Source organism: Pristis pectinata, chromosome 6 (genome assembly GCF_009764475.1).
Source record: "Pristis pectinata isolate sPriPec2 chromosome 6, sPriPec2.1.pri, whole genome shotgun sequence".
NCBI classification, from domain to species: Eukaryota; Metazoa; Chordata; class Chondrichthyes; order Rhinopristiformes; family Pristidae; genus Pristis; species Pristis pectinata.
In genome coordinates this window covers 3773556-3790003 of record NC_067410.1, presented here as the reverse complement: position 1 = coordinate 3790003, position 16448 = coordinate 3773556, and the positions used below count along the sequence as shown (strand labels likewise).

The following is a 16448-nucleotide window of genomic DNA, read 5'->3' as shown; positions in this document are numbered from 1 at the left end:
AAATAAAAAAAGACTGGTCCCAAAAAAAATGTAATGCCTCTTTGGGTTTCCATTGCAGTTTTCCCATGATGTAGTCTAGCCTGAAAAGCATCTGATGACTCATGCACTTCAGCTCATCAAGTATGTGTGCCTCCCACCTCAGACTGCTTTCTTGTGGGACAGAACTGGCGATTTCTTAATGCAGTATAAACATCTCAAGGAAAGCCTGACTCCCTTACAATGCCCCAACACACTCCAATCTTTGGGTGTCTTCCAACTCTATCTACCAAATTCATACCAGTTACGGTAGGAGTTTGGCATTGAACCAGAGGAAATTCAGTCCCTAAGCATTAGACTCAGTTGAAGAAACAGAATAATGAATATCAGAGATCATTTCCAAATGAATATTTATACTGTATTTTTATTCCAATATGCATTCAAAACGTAAACAGAAGCAACCAGAAACAATAATACTTTTCTGGGTTAAGTATTAGCAATCAGTAGTAATGAAGGATAATAGCAATGGAGTCTCTACCACTGTCATTAAATACAGCAACATGCTCAACTTTCCAAAGTGGTGTATAGCAACATGGATGAGAAACTTTGGGATTCAAATCCTGCCCATGATGTTATTTCATGAGATGCAGCTGAAAAAGTTAAGGAAATAGCAAACAGCAGCAATTGCATTAATAATCAGCATCTAATACCCGAAGGGGCGGCACGGTAGCATAGTGGTTTAGCGTGACGCTATTACAGCACCAGTGATCGGGGTTCGATTCCCGCTGTCGTAAGGAGTTTGTACGTTCTCCTGTGTCTGCGTGGGTTTCCGCGGGTGCTCCGGTTTCCTCCCACATTGCAAAGATGTATGGGTAGGTTAATTTGGGTTTAAAATGGGCGGTGCAGACTTGTTGGGCCGGAAGGGCCTGTTACCAAGCTGTAAATAAAATTTAAACAAAATTTTAAAAAATGAAAAATTTTGTGTTTGTCAGAGGAAGGCATGGTCACTTTTGTTTTTGCAGGTCCATCCATGGTATCATATCCTACTGACATTTCCACTGGCCACATTACAAAGGACAAGTCATTAAAGGATGGACTGTTTACAGTGCACCGTATTCCAATATGAGGGTCTCCATCTCAGGGGAGAGTGGTGTAGAAAAAAAATCAGCGCAAGAGTATTTTGAAAAGAATACCATGTATTTAATTATCAAAATTTATAAACAGTCAAATTGATGGCAACTACATTGCATAATCATTTTAGAAACTTTAAGCTAATCTCTGACATCTTTGGATAAAAATGGAAGTTTCAATGGCTGGATTTAGTCCCAACCAGGTGGATCGAAGGTTGAAAGCAGTGGAGAGATGCTCTGCTGAAACATCCCAATCTTTCAACAGGCCAGTTATTTGTTCACAAAGTTCCCCCATTCTGACATTCAGAGAATGCGCTGGCCTATCAATGAGGCTGGCTGTATAAGTGATTTAACTCCACTGCCTTTATCTTGCAAACTGACAACAATGCTGACAACAGTTTCATCTGTGAGCTGAATTACTAAAACCCATGACAGGGCACATCATCACTTCAAGGAAATATTGTGGGCTTCTCTCCTTTTATTTCTCTTCAAGTTTTTAATTTGACAGCTACATAAAAGGCAGGCATGGCCAATAGCTTCATTTTTCTCAGAATCAATGAGTCAAGATTTTGTTGGGATGATTAAGAGGCAACCTCCCCAGACACTGTACATACATACCTTGTGGTACACAGCAACACAATGTAGTCATGTAACTGAAATTTCGACCGCCAAGCTCCTGATCTCAGAACCAAGGCAAGATGTGAGCAACATTCCCTCACCAAGCAAAGATACCAAAAATAATATTGATGTTTATTAAATAAAATGGCAGTACTCGGCAGGCAAACCGAGCCCAAAAATAACTCCCAAAGGATGGGTGGACTTTATTCCATCTGCATTGAAACAGAGTGGGGAAAGATATTTATGAAATAACAACAGTTGCATTGTGGAAATCATTAGATACCTGGAAGGTATCAGATGATTGGAACAGCCTACTATGGTGCCCAGATTCAGAAGGAGTGCCAAAAGAGGCACATTTATTTCATGTTAAACAAATAAGGACTAAACCCTGTCTATGTAACTGCAATGTCACTGTGCTGGTAACATGAATATCTGATGAGAGTAAAGGAGCAACAATTCCTCTATGGGGCTACACATGAATTAGACTACCTGTGGAAATAACCATTGTTATGGAAACAAACCCACAACAGGATGCAAAGTACAAGAAGAATATGTTGCCTCAGAGGGACACAGAGCAGCACAGTGGTGCAGCTGCTGCCTTACAGCTTCAGTGGCCTTTGTTCTATTTGTACATTTCTCTCCCCCCCCCCCCCCCCCCCCCCCCCCCCCCCCCCCCCCCCCCCCCCCCCCCCCCCCCCCCCCCCCCCCCCCCCCCCCCCCCCCCCCCCCCCCCCCCCCCCCCCCCCCCCCCCCCCCCCCCCCCCCCCCCCCCCCCCCCCCCCCCCCCCCCCCCCCCCCCCCCCCCCCCCCCCCCCCCCCCCCCCCCCCCCCCCCCCCCCCCCCCCCCCCCCCCCCCCCCCCCCCCCCCCCCCCCCCCCCCCCCCCCCCCCCCCCCCCCCCCCCCCCCCCCCCCCCCCCCCCCCCCCCCCCCCCCCCCCCCCCCCACAGACCACTGGTTACCTCCCCACTTCAAGCACCATGTGGGTTGATAGGTTAACTGGCCACCATAAATTGCCCGACTGAGCAGCGTGAGTGGTAGAATCTGGTGGAAGCTGCTGGGAAATGTCGGGAGTATAGGCTACAAGGAAAGTTAGTGGGGTAATGGGATTGCTCCATGAATCAGCAAAAAACTCATGGCCTTAAATGGCTCCTTCTATGTCGTATGCAAATATGGAAATAGAGGCGGCAATGGTTTTTTTTTGATTCTGTCAAACATGGACTCTAAAGGGGGAAGCCCTTCCCGAACAACTTTCTTGATATCTTAGAGGAAGTAACAATGTAAACCAAGTGTGGCAAGCTCTGTGACACGGTGTATACAGAATTCAAAATGGACAGCGATTTTAAGATCCTCATGAAAAATTATTAAATACAAAACTACACAAGATTCAGAGCAGATCCTGGGAAATGGCTAGGAAATTGAAGAATAAGGAACAAAAACAAAGGAATTCGGTTAGTGAAGCTGGTAGATGCAGGTGGGAAGGTGGGGGGGGAGGGAGGAAATGACAAAGAGCATCTGGACATTTCGGGGATGTGTGGAATTATTGTTTCTAATTGATATAATCCAACTTGATTCACTAGTTCAATACAGTTAAATTTACAAACATCACCAAACCAGGAGAGACGGTACAAATCAGGGAAAAGAGCTCAGAAATTACATACTGAACTTAACAAGATATCCAAGTGGATAGGACAACAAACAATATTAATGCAGAAAAATGCAAGTATTTACACATGCTTGCAGAGGGATCTGGACCAACTGGAAGAGTGGGCCAGAAAATGGTAGATGGAATTTAAAGCAGACAAGTGTGAGGTGTTGCAGTTTGGAAGGATAAATCAAGGTAGGACGTACACTGTAAATGGTTAGGGCACTGAGTGCAGGGATCTGGGAGTTCAGGTACATAATTCCCTGAAAGTGGCGTTGCAAGTAGACAGGGTTGTAAAGAAGGGCTTTGGCATCCTGGCATTCATAAATCAAAGTATTGAGTACAGGAGTTGGGATGTTTACGGTGAGGTTGTATGAGACATTGGTGAGGCCAAATTTGGAGCATTGTGCGCAGTTCTGGTCACCTAACTGTAGGAAGGATATCAGTAAGATTGAAAGAGTGCAGAGAAAATTTACTAGAATGTTGCCAGGTCTTCAGGAGTTGAGTTACAGGGAAAGACTGAACAGGTTAGGACTTTATTCCTTGGAGCGTAGAAGAATGAGAGGAGATTTAATAGAGGTTACAAAATTATGAGTATAGACAGAGTTAATGCGAGTAGGCTCTTTCCAGCTAGCTTAGGAGAGATAAATATGACGAGGACATGGCTTTAGGGTGAAAGGGGAAGGGTTTAGGGGGAACTTCTTCACTCAGAGTGGTGGGAGTGTGGAACGAGTTTAACTTGACATCTAGTGATTTGCCATCTTCTCACAGCTCCCATCAAGAAGGAGGTACAGAAGCCTGAAGTCCCACACCACCAGGTTCAAGAACAGCTACTTCCCGTCAACCATTTAGTTCTTGAACCAAATCTGCAAAACCCTAATAGCTACAGTTTAGCAACACCATGACCACTTTGCACTAAAATGGACTTTGTTTTTTCTGTTCTAATTGTGTCATTCTTGTAAAAAGTGTATAATTTACCTTTATATTTTTCTTGTGACTGCTTCTTATATGATGCTATGTGCCTGTGATGCTGCTGCAAGTAAGTTTTTCATTGGACTTGTGCACACATGGACTTGTGCATGTGACAATAAACTCAACTTTGACTGCTACTAGCTACATAATTCACATTATAAAATGGAGCATTTGAACACTCCGTTTAAGAAACATTCCATCTAATAATACAGTGTGACTATTTAATTGGTTCAGTGGGTTTAGGGAAGAGTTCTAATCTAAATTAGCTAGCTTTCTACAAAATAAAAAGAGCCAGAACTTAGTGCTACACAGAAGAATTTTCCGGTAGTCTTGTATGCAAAAGCAAAAAGCCAGAACAGAGATTTTAAAACATACCACTTACCAATTTGCTCGCCTGAAATTCTCCATAAGTACTTCAGTTTTCTTGATTTCAGTTGAATAGACTTCACTTCCCACCATAGGACAGAATGGTACTTTGTTTCCCAGCTCCTGTGCAATGGCCAGGGCCAAAGCAGTCTGCAAAAAAAAAGTATTCAGTGATCACACTCATTCAGCATTAAAGAGAATGGATGACTGAGAATAATTTCATCAAATTAATGCCTCAAATTGGCAGGACAAGTTGGTTAAAGTTAGAAGGGATGCAATTATAGAAAAAAATGGTTTACATGCAATATTTGTAAATAGATTGAAAACATGGTTGCAGAAAAAAATCTTTTAAATGGGATGTAGCAATAAATGTTTTGGAACACGTCTTATGTTATAAAAGTTGGACAAATTAGAGAACTTCCCATTTCTAATACACAAAATGTCATCACATGCATTTATTCATTCCATCTAATTGATGGGATTAGTGTGTCACTGGCAAGACCAGCATTTATTATCCTCCTCAACTGTCCTAGCAAAGGCGGTGGTGAACCACCTATTTCAACCTCCGGTGAATGTACTCCCAGAATGTTGTAGAGGATGGAGCTCACCGATCTGGACCCATCAGTGCAGGGACAGAAATATATTTCCACGTTAGGATAGTGTGCAGCTTGGAGGAATCGACAAGCAGTGGTGTTTCCATCCACCTTCTTACATAGACAGTACAGCACAGGACAGGCCCTTCAGCCCATGATATTCTACTGAACTAATTAAACCAATGACTCCTAATTAATCTAATCCCTCTTCCCCACACATTGACCATGTCCCTCCCTTCTCTGCACATTCGTGTGTCTATCTAAGAGTCTGTTAAATGCTCCTATGCTATCTGCCTCCACCACCACTCCTGGCAGTACATTCCAGGCCCCAACCACTAAAAAAAATGACCCGCAAATCTCCTTTGTACCTACCCCCTCTCACCTTAAATAAATACCTTCTAGTAATAGACATTTCAATCCTGGGAAAAGGATACTGGCTGTAGCTTGGTGAAGGAGGTTGCAGTTTGGGAGGTGCTGATGGAGCAGCCCAGTGCACTTTGTAGCTGGTTCACAATGGAGCCACAGTAAGCAGGTAGTGAAGGGAGTGAAAGTTGAGTTTTTCTTTAAGAAGATCATTTTCGGGACCTGCCATCACTGGCAAGGCCAGCATTTATTGCTTAACCTTAATTGCTCTCGGTAAGGTTTTAGTGCTCCCATAATGCATACTGCTGGGTATGGGGTTTCAGGGTTTAGATCCAGCAACAAAGGAGGACAAGTGATATATTCCCAAGTTTTTGTTCCTTTTGAGGGCAAATATACATTACAGCCAGAATTCTATATACAATGCTGCTGGCCATTTTGTGACATCAAACGCAGTAAATCAAATTGACTTATCAATGGTCTCTGTGACATTGGGGATGGAGGGGAAAGAGGCAGCTTCGGAAAGAAGTTGAGATGCACCATCCACTGGCCACTTCAGCACCATTGTCAAGTTTTTAAAAAGCATGCTGGGCCCCACCATCATTGAGGATGGGGATGTGCTTGGGAGTTGCATCCTTCCATTTGCAGCTTAATTGTTCACCACTATTCAGGACTAGGTGTGGAAAAACTGCAGAGCTTTGATTTGATCCTTTAATTGCAGGATTGCTGTCGTCTATTCCATGCTGTTTAGTGTGTATGTAATCCTGTGTCTTGGCTTCACATTTGAACTTGGGTATGCCTGCTGCTGTTCCCAGCATGTCCTTCTGTACTCATCATTGAGCTAGGGTTGATACCCTGACTTGATTATAATGATAAAGTGAAGGATATGTTGGGGCACAAGGTTACCAGTTACAGTGGCATACGTTTCTGCTGTTGGTCCAAAAGTGCCTAATGGATGCCCAGTTTTGAGCTGCCAGATGTGTTTGGAATTATCCTATTTAGCACAATTTTTTGTGTGCTGCACAACATGGAGGGTGTTATTAGAGTGAATGTGGGATTTTCGCTGGTGCAAGGGCTGAGCAGTGCCCCACTTTTACCACAACTATTTCTACACGATACAACTCCATGTTATGGCCAGATGCATCTGCCAAAGATTGACTGGCAAGGATGAGGTCAAGGAAGTTTGTCTCTGAATTGGTTTGCTCACGACCAGTCTAGCAGCATGTCCTCAGGATTCTGCAGCTTACTCAGTGGTGGTGCCACAAGCCACTTTTGGCAATTTTCATTGATATCACAAGGTACCATCCACACCCTTGCTATTTTCAGGGCTTCTTTCAAGTGTTGTTCAACATGGAACAGCAGTAATTCATCAGTGATGAAGGAAGTAGATGGTATTCAGGAGGAGGTTTCCTTGCCTAGATCCGATCTGATGCCATGAGAATTCACAAGATCTTTAATTAATTAGAACACAGAACAGTACAGCAGGTTGAGGATTCCTATAGTTACTCCCTCCTGTGTACCTCTGTGGTGGCTCTTTCCTGTGAAAGGACAGTTTGCACCCAGGGATTATAATGATGTCATCTCCAAAGTATGATTCTGTGATCCCCTCCCAATTTAAACACCAGTCCCCAGATGTTTGCAAGATTGATTGGGCTGTGAGCTAAATGTGGTGCCAAGGTCAATGTTGGGAGGTCCACCCCCATGTTCATCCTTTTTGCATTTTAATGTTGTTGCTATATAGCTTGCTAAGTAATTTCAAGGGCATTTAAAAGTCAACCAGATTGCCTGGTGTCTGGGATCATATACAGGCCAGGACAGGCAAAGTTGATATTCCTCCCCTCCCCCAAACCCACCCACCCAACCTCCCCCCAGAGAGGCATTAGCAAACTAGAAAGGATCTTATTGCCCAGAACTCGAGTATTAAGAGATTAAATTCCACACCTTCCACTCCGGGATCTCAATTTGCATGTTCAGTCTGTGTCCATACCTACCCAATCTACTAATGTAACCATTGCAGCCCATAAAGTAGGTTGCCAGACAAAACTGCCTAACAGCAAATGTCTACTGTACCTTGCCAGTTTCCTGGAGGTCCAGCCAACAAAACAGCTCTTCAGCCATTTTTCTTACTTCTAATCAGCTCCACTATGATTCCACAAGCCTAAAGAAAAAGATGGTCAGTACTTTTAAATAGGATCTACTGTGCACTTCATTCTTTGAAGAAAAACTTAATCAGAATGGAGAGTTCTTGACAACCTACAACAATAAATCAAATTTCTCCAATCACAATTTCTTCTATCAGATCTCCTTGCAGCCACCCCCCAAATCATTGCTCCAAGGGTAACAACGTCACCTTCTCCTTTATAATCACAAAGTCAAAGTGCTTACCTCAGAATCATTTTGTTAATGTCTTCTGCATCCACTCCAAAGCCTTTATGTTTCCTCAATCATGATGTCCAGAAATGGACATAATACTCCTATCATGGCAAATTGGCTTTATAAGTGTCACCATGTATCTCTTTACTCTAGTATTCTATACCCCCATTTATAAAGACCCTTATGCTTTTTAAATCAGTTTTTCCAATGAACCCTGTTATTTTTTTTAAAAAAAGATGAATATATACTTCCCATCTTCCCATTCCTATGTGCCTTTGAGAATTTCACCTTCAGTTTATTGCCCCTTCTCATTCTACCAAAATTAAACTTCACATTTCTGTGTTAAAGTTCATTAGTCACCCATCCTGCCCATTCTACCAGAACAGATATCTTTGAAGTCTATTATTGTCCTCATGTGTCACTATACTGTCAAATATGGTATGTGCAGATTTTGAAATAATTTAGTACATTCAACTCCTAATTAATACACATTAAGAAAAGCAGTGTTCCGAGCACTGACCTCCTCTCCCCCCCCCCCAACCACAGAACTCCATTTTCTTCCATTCCAGTAAACAATTCACCACAATTCTCTTCCAGCTAAGTTCACTACGAATTACTAGCAGTCAATTCTCTAACCACATTGTTACAGGTTTTTTTATTCCACAGCTCTCAGTCTTGATGACCAGACTATTTTGCAGTAACTTTTCAAATGCCCTCTTGAAGTACATATGCAAAGCAAATGCATTTCCCTCATGTAGTCCAATAAACAAACTGCTGGAGGAACTCAGCCGGTCAAGCAGCATCTGTGGGGAGTAAAGGAACTGTCCACTTTTCACATTTGAGACCATGCATCAGTACTGAGAGTGGAGAGGGAAGAGAGCGGTATAAGAGCAAGGGAGGAGGGATGGGATAGGGGCCAGTAGGTGATAGGTGGAGCAAGAGAGGATGAATGATGGAGCCAGGTGGAGGAGAATTGGGAGAGAGGCAGGTGGGTGATAAGTGGAAGCAGACAAGGGGGGGGGGGGGCAGATGAAACCAGCTGTGGCAAGGGGAGAATGAAAGTGACAGAGGTTGGAGGGACAAACGAGGGAATGGAGTGAAGGACAGGGGCAGAGGGTTGATTGGCAGGGGGGAGTGAGGGACGACCTGGGGGTGGGGGTTGAGGAGGGGTGGGGGTTGAGGAGGAGGGGGGGATGACCCGGAGGGGAGGGGAAGCTGGGAGGGCTGAGGGACGACCTGGGGGGGGGGGGGAAGGAAAGAAGGGGGGGGGAAAGAAGGGGGGGGGGAAGGAAAGAAGGGGGGGGGGGAAGGAAAGAAGGGGGGGGGGAAGGAAAGAAGGGGGGGGGGGAGGGACGACCCGGGGGGGATGGAGGCTGAGGGGCAGGGGGGGCGGAGGGGCAGGGGGGGCGGAGGGACGACCGGGGGGGGGGGGGATGGGGCAGTCGGACGGTCCGGGGGAGGGGTGGGGGAAGGAAGGAAAGGAGGCAAGGAGCCGGCCGTAAGGATGAAGCGGGTGGGAGGCGAGGGTCGGGGCCCAACCTCCCGCCGCCGCTCACCTCCCGGGCATTCTCCTGGCCCACCAGCCCGGCGGCCACCGCCTTGGCCAGGCCGCTCTCGTCCAGCCCCAGGCCCTTCACATGGCTGTGGCTGGCAATCCGCTGGGTCTTGGTGGTGCTTTTCACCTCCTCGATCTTCATGCTGCGTCTCTCGCTCCGGACGCCTCAGCCCGAATCAAACAGCGGCTTCTCCACAGCCCACCGCGCGTGTTACCAAGTGAGGCGGGATCCTCCGCCGCTACCTAACTCGTTGGCACAAAGCAACGCCTGCTCTCCTCCTTCATTGGCTGACATCGCCGCCAATCAAAGATTTCCTGGAGTCTGATGGTCACCGATCCGTCAATCATTCCAAGAACCACTCAGCAAGTTAGGTTGCATCCAACTTCCGTCTCCGTCGTTAAGGGCGGTCATCGCGTTCTCACCAACGGAAATTACCCGATCTCGTTCTTGTTATTGGTCGTTGGAAGATGCATTCTCGATTGCGATTGGACAATTCAGCTATCAATCAGAAGGCCACCAATTGCCTGCGAGGAAGGCTGTGTCAGCTTTACATCAACTAATATTAGCAATTAAATATTGTAAAATAATAATTGTAAGACAAATTATTAAAATGAGACGTTAATCTTAATGGTTTTTAATTAATATTTATAAGTACTGATATTTTAAAATCATATTTATAATTTTAGAATATAAAATGAATATAAGATTAGTAGCATATGTGTTTTAATATATATTTCAATTAAGATGTTAAAAACTGGGTTTAAGAATTCTGAAATGCACGATCTATCTTGTTGTGACCTTGCACCTTATTGCACTGCACTTTCTCTGTAGCTGTGACACTTTACTGTTATTGTTTTTACCTGTACTACATTAATGCACTCTGTACTACCTCAATGTAACTTCACTGTACAATGAATTGACCTGTACAATCGGTTTGTAAGACAAGCTTTTCACTGTACCTCGGTACAAGTGACAATAATAAACAAATAATAATAATTATACCTTAGCAAGCTTTGTATACTACATCAATCTTTTACAGGTATACATTTTATTTCTTTATTTTTCATGGGATTTGGACTTTGCTGGCAAGACTAGCAATCATTGCCCCGTTTTATGAAACAATATAGTAAAACTTCTCAAGGTTCTGCAAAGGAGCTTATTACAGAGAACAATGCAAAAGGAAATAGTATGATTGTTGGAAATCAGAGAAACCTGAACCTACCGCAGTTTAGGCAGAATTTGTGCAGAAATGAATAGAATTAACGTTTTGGGCTGATGATCCTCTCATCAGAAATCAAGTTTTAAGAGGCAGAGCCGGGCAAGGAGGAAAGTTCTGTGGTAGGGAAGGCAGGTAGAACCTGCGGATAGAAAATTAAATAAAGGACCATCAACCAGAAAAGTTATTTTTTTCCACCGCAATGAAGATGCAGGCTGACCTGGATTTTAATAATCTTTCTTTCTATTTCAGATTCTCCGCATCCACAAAATCTCCTTTTGCAAACAGTAAAGACGGAACCTTTCGCTCCATCCCGGGGGAGTTTTGAAGGGGATGCACAATGTGTGTTCCATCTGATTGAACCGTCCCCCCTTTCCCCTCCTTCACCGTTTCTTGGCAACCATGGAGGCGGCAGATACCTTGAATTTCAACATTGGGGTGCTTGGCCACATTGACAGCGGCAAGACCGCGCTGGCCCGGGCGCTGAGCACCACGGCGTCCACGGCCGCCTTCGACAAGAACCCGCAGAGCAGGGAGCGCGGCATCACCCTGGACCTGGGCTTCTCCAGCTTCTGCCTGGCCGCGCCGCCGCATCTGGGGCCGCCGCAGTACTCCAAGCTGCAGGTCACGCTGGTGGACTGCCCGGGCCATGCCTCGCTCATCAGGACCATCATTGGAGGTAGGGCAGGACGAGAAACAATGCTACAGTCCTCCTTTCTCACCCTCCTCCACCCCTCTGGTATTGGTACTGGTGTTGGTTTATTATTGTCACTTGTACCGAGGTACAGTGAAAAACTTGTCTTGCATACCAATCGTACAGATCAATTCATTACACAGTGCTGTTACACTGAGTTAGTACAAAGTACATTGATGTAGTACAGGTAAAAACAATAACAGTACAGAGTAAAGTGTCACAGCTACAGAGAAAGTGCAGTGCAATAAGGTGCAAGGTCACAACAAGGTAGATCATGAGGTCATAGTCCATCTCATTGTATAAGGGAACCGTTCAATAGTCTTATCACTGGGGTAGAAGCTGTCCTTAAGTGTGGTGGTACGTGCCCTCAGGCTCCTGTATCTTCTACCCGATGGAAGAGGAGAGAAGAGAGAATGACCCGGGTGGGTGGGGTCTTTGATTATGCTGGCTGCTTCACCAAGACAACGAGAGGTAAAGACGGAGTCCAAGGAGGGGAGGCCGGTGTCCGTGATGCGCTGGGCCGTGTCCACAACTCTCTGCAGTTTCTTGCAGTCCTGGGCAGAGCAGTTGCCATACCAAGCCGTGATACATCTAGATAGGATGCTTTCTATGGTGCATCAGTAAAAGTTGGTGAGAGTCAAAGGGGACAAACTGAATTTCTTTAGCCTCCTGAGAAAGTAGAGGCGCTGGTGAGCTTTCTTGGCTGTGGCATCTACGTGATTTGACCGAGACAGGCTGTTGGTGATGTTCACTCCCAGGAACCTGAAGCTCTCAACCTTCTCGACCTCAGCACCATTGATGTAGACAGGTGCATGTACACCACCTCCTTTCCTGAAGTCAATGACCAGCTCTTTAGTTCTGTTGACATTGAGGGAAAGGTTGTTGTCATGACACCATTCCACTAAGCCCTCTATCTCCTTCCTGTACTCCGACTCATCACTGTTTGAGATACGGCCTACTACTGTGGTATCATCTGCAAACTTTTAAATGGAGTTCCCTCCTGTTACACAGATAAACACACAGAGTGACACACAAGCTCCCTCCTGCGAAGACCAGGTTCTATCTGGATGATGGCATTGTTCGAGGAGGTGACTCATTATAGGAAGGATGTGGAGGCATTGGAAAGGGTGCAGAGGAGATTTACCAGGATGCTGCCTGGTTTAGAGAGTGTGCATTATGAGGAGAGACTAAGGGAGCTAGTACTTTACTCTTTGGAGAGAAGGAGGTTGAGAGGAGACATGATAGAGGTGTACAAAATATTAAGAGGAATAGATAGAGTAGACAGCCAGCGTCTCTTTCCCAGGGCACCAATGCTCAATACAAGAGGGCATGGCTTTAATGGGTGGGAAGTTCAAGGGAGATATTAGAGGAAGGTTTTTTACCCAGAGAGTGGTTGGGGCGTGGAATGCGCTGCCTGGGGTGGTGGTGGAGGCAGGTACATTGGTCAAATTCAAGAGATTGCTAGATAATCATATGGAGGAATTTAAAATAGAGGGATATGTGGGAGGAAGGGGTTAGATAATCGTAGGCGAGGTTTAAAGGTTGGCACAACATTGTGGGCCGAAGGGCCTGTATTATACTGTACTGTTCTATGTTCTATGTGTGTTGATGGGATAAGTGCAGTTGATGTAGTCTTCACGCATTTCAGTATGTCCTTTGACAAGGCCCCACATGGGAGACCGGTCCAAAGGGTAAGATTCCAAGGGAGGCACAAGAGACTGCAGATGCTGGGATCTGGAGTATCAGACAACAAGCTGGAGGAATTCGGCAGTTCAGGCTGATCTAGATGAAGGGTCTTGACCCGAAACATTGACTGTCCGTAGATGCTACCTGACCTGCTGAGTTCCTCCAGCTTTTTGTGTGTTGCTCAAGATTCCAATGAATCCAAGTAATATTTGGCAAATTAGAGCCAAAATTGTCTTGATAATAGGAAATGGAAGCTGATGGTGTAGGGTTGGTTTTGAAATTGGAACAGTGGTGCACCACAGAGATTTGTGATGAGACTCCTACTGTTTGTTATATACATTAAGGATCTGAATTTACATTAAGGAGGAATAATCAGTTGGTTCACAGGTGACATGAATATTGATGTTGTTGTTATAGAGTTGTACAGCATTGGAAACAGGCCCTTCGGTCCAACTTGTCCATGCTGACCAAGTTGGCTACCTGAACTATTTCCATTTGCCTGTGTTTAGCCCATGTCCCTCTAACCTTTTGTAGCCATGTAACTGTTTAAATGTCTTTTAAACATTGTAATTGTATCAGCCTCTACAGCTTCAGATTTGTGATTCACCATGTAGCAATGTTACATGTGGATCAGGATGTTGTGATTTTCAGTTCCACTACAGTCTTGAATGCAGAACTCAAGGCTGACATGCAGTGCAGTACTGACCAAATGCTGCACTGCTGGAGATGGTATTGTTAAGACATGACATCAAATTAGCTCTATCAACTTATTTAGGTGGATGTAAAACCTATTGTGACATTATATAACAATATTACTAGTGTGGTGGACAATGTATATCTTATTCAGGCTTAACTAAACAAATTATCTGCTCATTATGCTGTTTATGAGAGCATTATGTAAATTGGCTGCTGTGTTATAATTACTAATAATTATAATGTTTGTCAAAAATTCAAGTATGTCCTACTGAAACAAAGCCAGAAAATGCCAGAAACTCTCAAATCAGGCAAATTCAGTGGAGAAACAGAGTTAATGTTTCAGGTCAAATGGGAAAACATAAGAGGAAGGAAATAAAGAATGGAAAATTAGAGCTAACTGTTAACAGTGAATATTGGATCGCAGAAAATGAATTTGGGGAATTAATAATGGAAAGTGAGAGAATGGCAGGTGAACTGTACTTGCAATAGTCTTCACTTATAGAGGGTTTGGGTAACCTTCTATAAAGAGCTGTAAATCAGAAATTGGACAGAAGGAAGGAACTCGTAATCATCAAAGAAATGGTACTGATGGTGAGGAGCACCTTACAGGTGAAAGGTTTTGGGAGGAGATGGGGATGTGGTTGAGGTTACTTTTTGCTCCTTTACACATTAAGTGTGTAAAGACGACATACTACAGACACTTTGACTACCCCTACTTCCTATCTTGCTGTTAGACAGTTTTTGTAGGTGACTGAAAGCTGAGACAGCTGATTTCAAACTAATTCATCAATGAATAAAATGTTTTGAGATATCCCAGGCCATAAAACACACTGATAAAGTACAGTGTGTTTTATGGTCTGGGATATCTCAAAACATTTTATCTTACTAGTGCAGAAATAAAAACAGAAAATGCTGTGAACTTTCAGAAGGTTGGGCAGCAACTGTGGAAAGAGAAACAGTTAGTGTTTCAGGTCCAAGATCCTTCATAAAAATGCAGGCTTTTTATCTTTTCAAAATTGATCCATTGTTGCACTCTCTCCTGATATCCTTGTATTTTCATCTACTTCAGTTATTTATTCACCTTTCCTACAAAAAAGATGTCTGGCCTCAATTTCCTCCTGCGCCAAAGCATTCTGCACAGAGCTATTCCTCCCTACAAAATTTTTCGTGGAAACATGGGGGATGTTAGATGATAAGTAACTAGCTAGTTCATCCTGTGTCAGCCTTGTACTTACACTATAGATTGATGTTGAAGTTTTGAGTTGCTAAGTTATTAAAGTAATCGGTTGCTGTTGTTTAGTCCTTCTGAGTTTTAATTTCATTAGCCTATGTTAGGAAACCTGAATCAAAGCATAAGGTATTTACCTGTTCATTTGATCAGCCTATTCAAGAAGGACAGTTCTGGTCGCCGTATTACAGGAAGGATGTGGAGGCTTTAGAGAGGGTGCAGAAGAGGTTCACTGGGAATAGAGAGTGTGAGCTATAAGGAGAGGTTGGACAAACTTGGATTGTTTTCTCTGGAGCGTTGGAAGCTGAGGGGCAACCTGATGGGAGTATATAAAATTATGAGGGGCATAGTTAGGGTAGATAGAGTCTTTTCCCCAGGGTAGAAATGTTAAATACTAGAGAGCATAGCTTCAAAGTGAGAGGGGGAAAGTTTTAAAGGAGATTTACAAGGCAGTTTTTTACACAGAGGGTGGTGGGTGCCTGGAACCCACTGCCAGGGGAAGTGGTGGAAGCAGATACAATGGCATCATTTAAGAGGCACACATGCAGGCAGGGAATGGACCAGGTGCAGGCAGATGGGATTAGTTTAAATTGGTATCTTGGTCGGCACAGACATTGTGGCTGAAGGGCCTGTTCCTGTGCTGTACTGTTCTATGTTATGACAGCAGGGATAAGCTACCTAATTATTGGCAAGTTAATTTAATGTCAGTGGTAGGGAAGTTTTTGGAAAAATTCTGAGGGACAGGATTACCCTTGGTTAGGCAGGAATTGATCAGGGATAGGCAGCATGGATTTGTTGGAGGGAGATCCTGCCTGACTAAGTTATTTGAGTTTTTTGAAGAGGTGATTAAATATGTTGATTCGGGAAGTGTGGTTGATGTGCTTTACATGCACTTCAGTAAGGCCATTGACAAGGTCCTGTACCAAAGACTGGTTCAAAGGGTTAAGGCCTATGGAATCCCAAAATTGTCTTGGCAATAGAGGGTGATGGTGGAGAGTTGTTTTTGGATTGGAAGCCTGTGGGCCAGTGGTGTACCACAGGGTTGAATGGCAGGGACTCCTGCTGTTTGTTATATACATTGACCTGAATTTTGTATGTAGGAGTTAATTCTCAGGTAACATCAAAATTGGTGGTATTGTTGATAGGAGAATTGTCTTGAGAGCAGAATGATATTGATTGGCTGGTAAGATAAGATTTCTTTATTAGTCATATGTACACTTGAAACCCACAGTGAAATGCATATTTTGCGTAGCGTGTTCTGGGGGCAGCCTGCAAGTGTCACCTCGCTTCGGTGCCAACATAGCATGCCCACAATTTCCTAACCCGTATGTCTTTGGAATG

The 16448-nt window shown here is 44.3% G+C and overlaps 2 protein-coding genes across 2 annotated transcripts in view; one reads left to right on the top strand and one right to left on the bottom strand.

The window, feature by feature from the left end:
- Positions 1-9816, bottom strand: part of ruvbl1 (RuvB-like AAA ATPase 1) — a 50853-nt gene extending 41037 nt beyond the window's left edge. The window contains 3 exon segments of the mRNA XM_052017512.1: positions 4711-4855; positions 7724-7816; positions 9588-9816. Coding sequence (XP_051873472.1) covers positions 4711-4855; positions 7724-7816; positions 9588-9728 — 379 coding nt within the window. The 5' untranslated portion in view covers positions 9729-9816.
- Positions 9817-11165: 1349 nt separating this feature from the next.
- eefsec (eukaryotic elongation factor, selenocysteine-tRNA-specific) overlaps positions 11166-16448 on the top strand; it is a 407191-nt gene continuing 401908 nt past the window's right edge. The window contains exon 1 of the mRNA XM_052017507.1: positions 11166-11482. Coding sequence (XP_051873467.1) covers positions 11206-11482 — 277 coding nt within the window. The 5' untranslated portion in view covers positions 11166-11205. The remainder of the gene's footprint in view (positions 11483-16448) is intronic.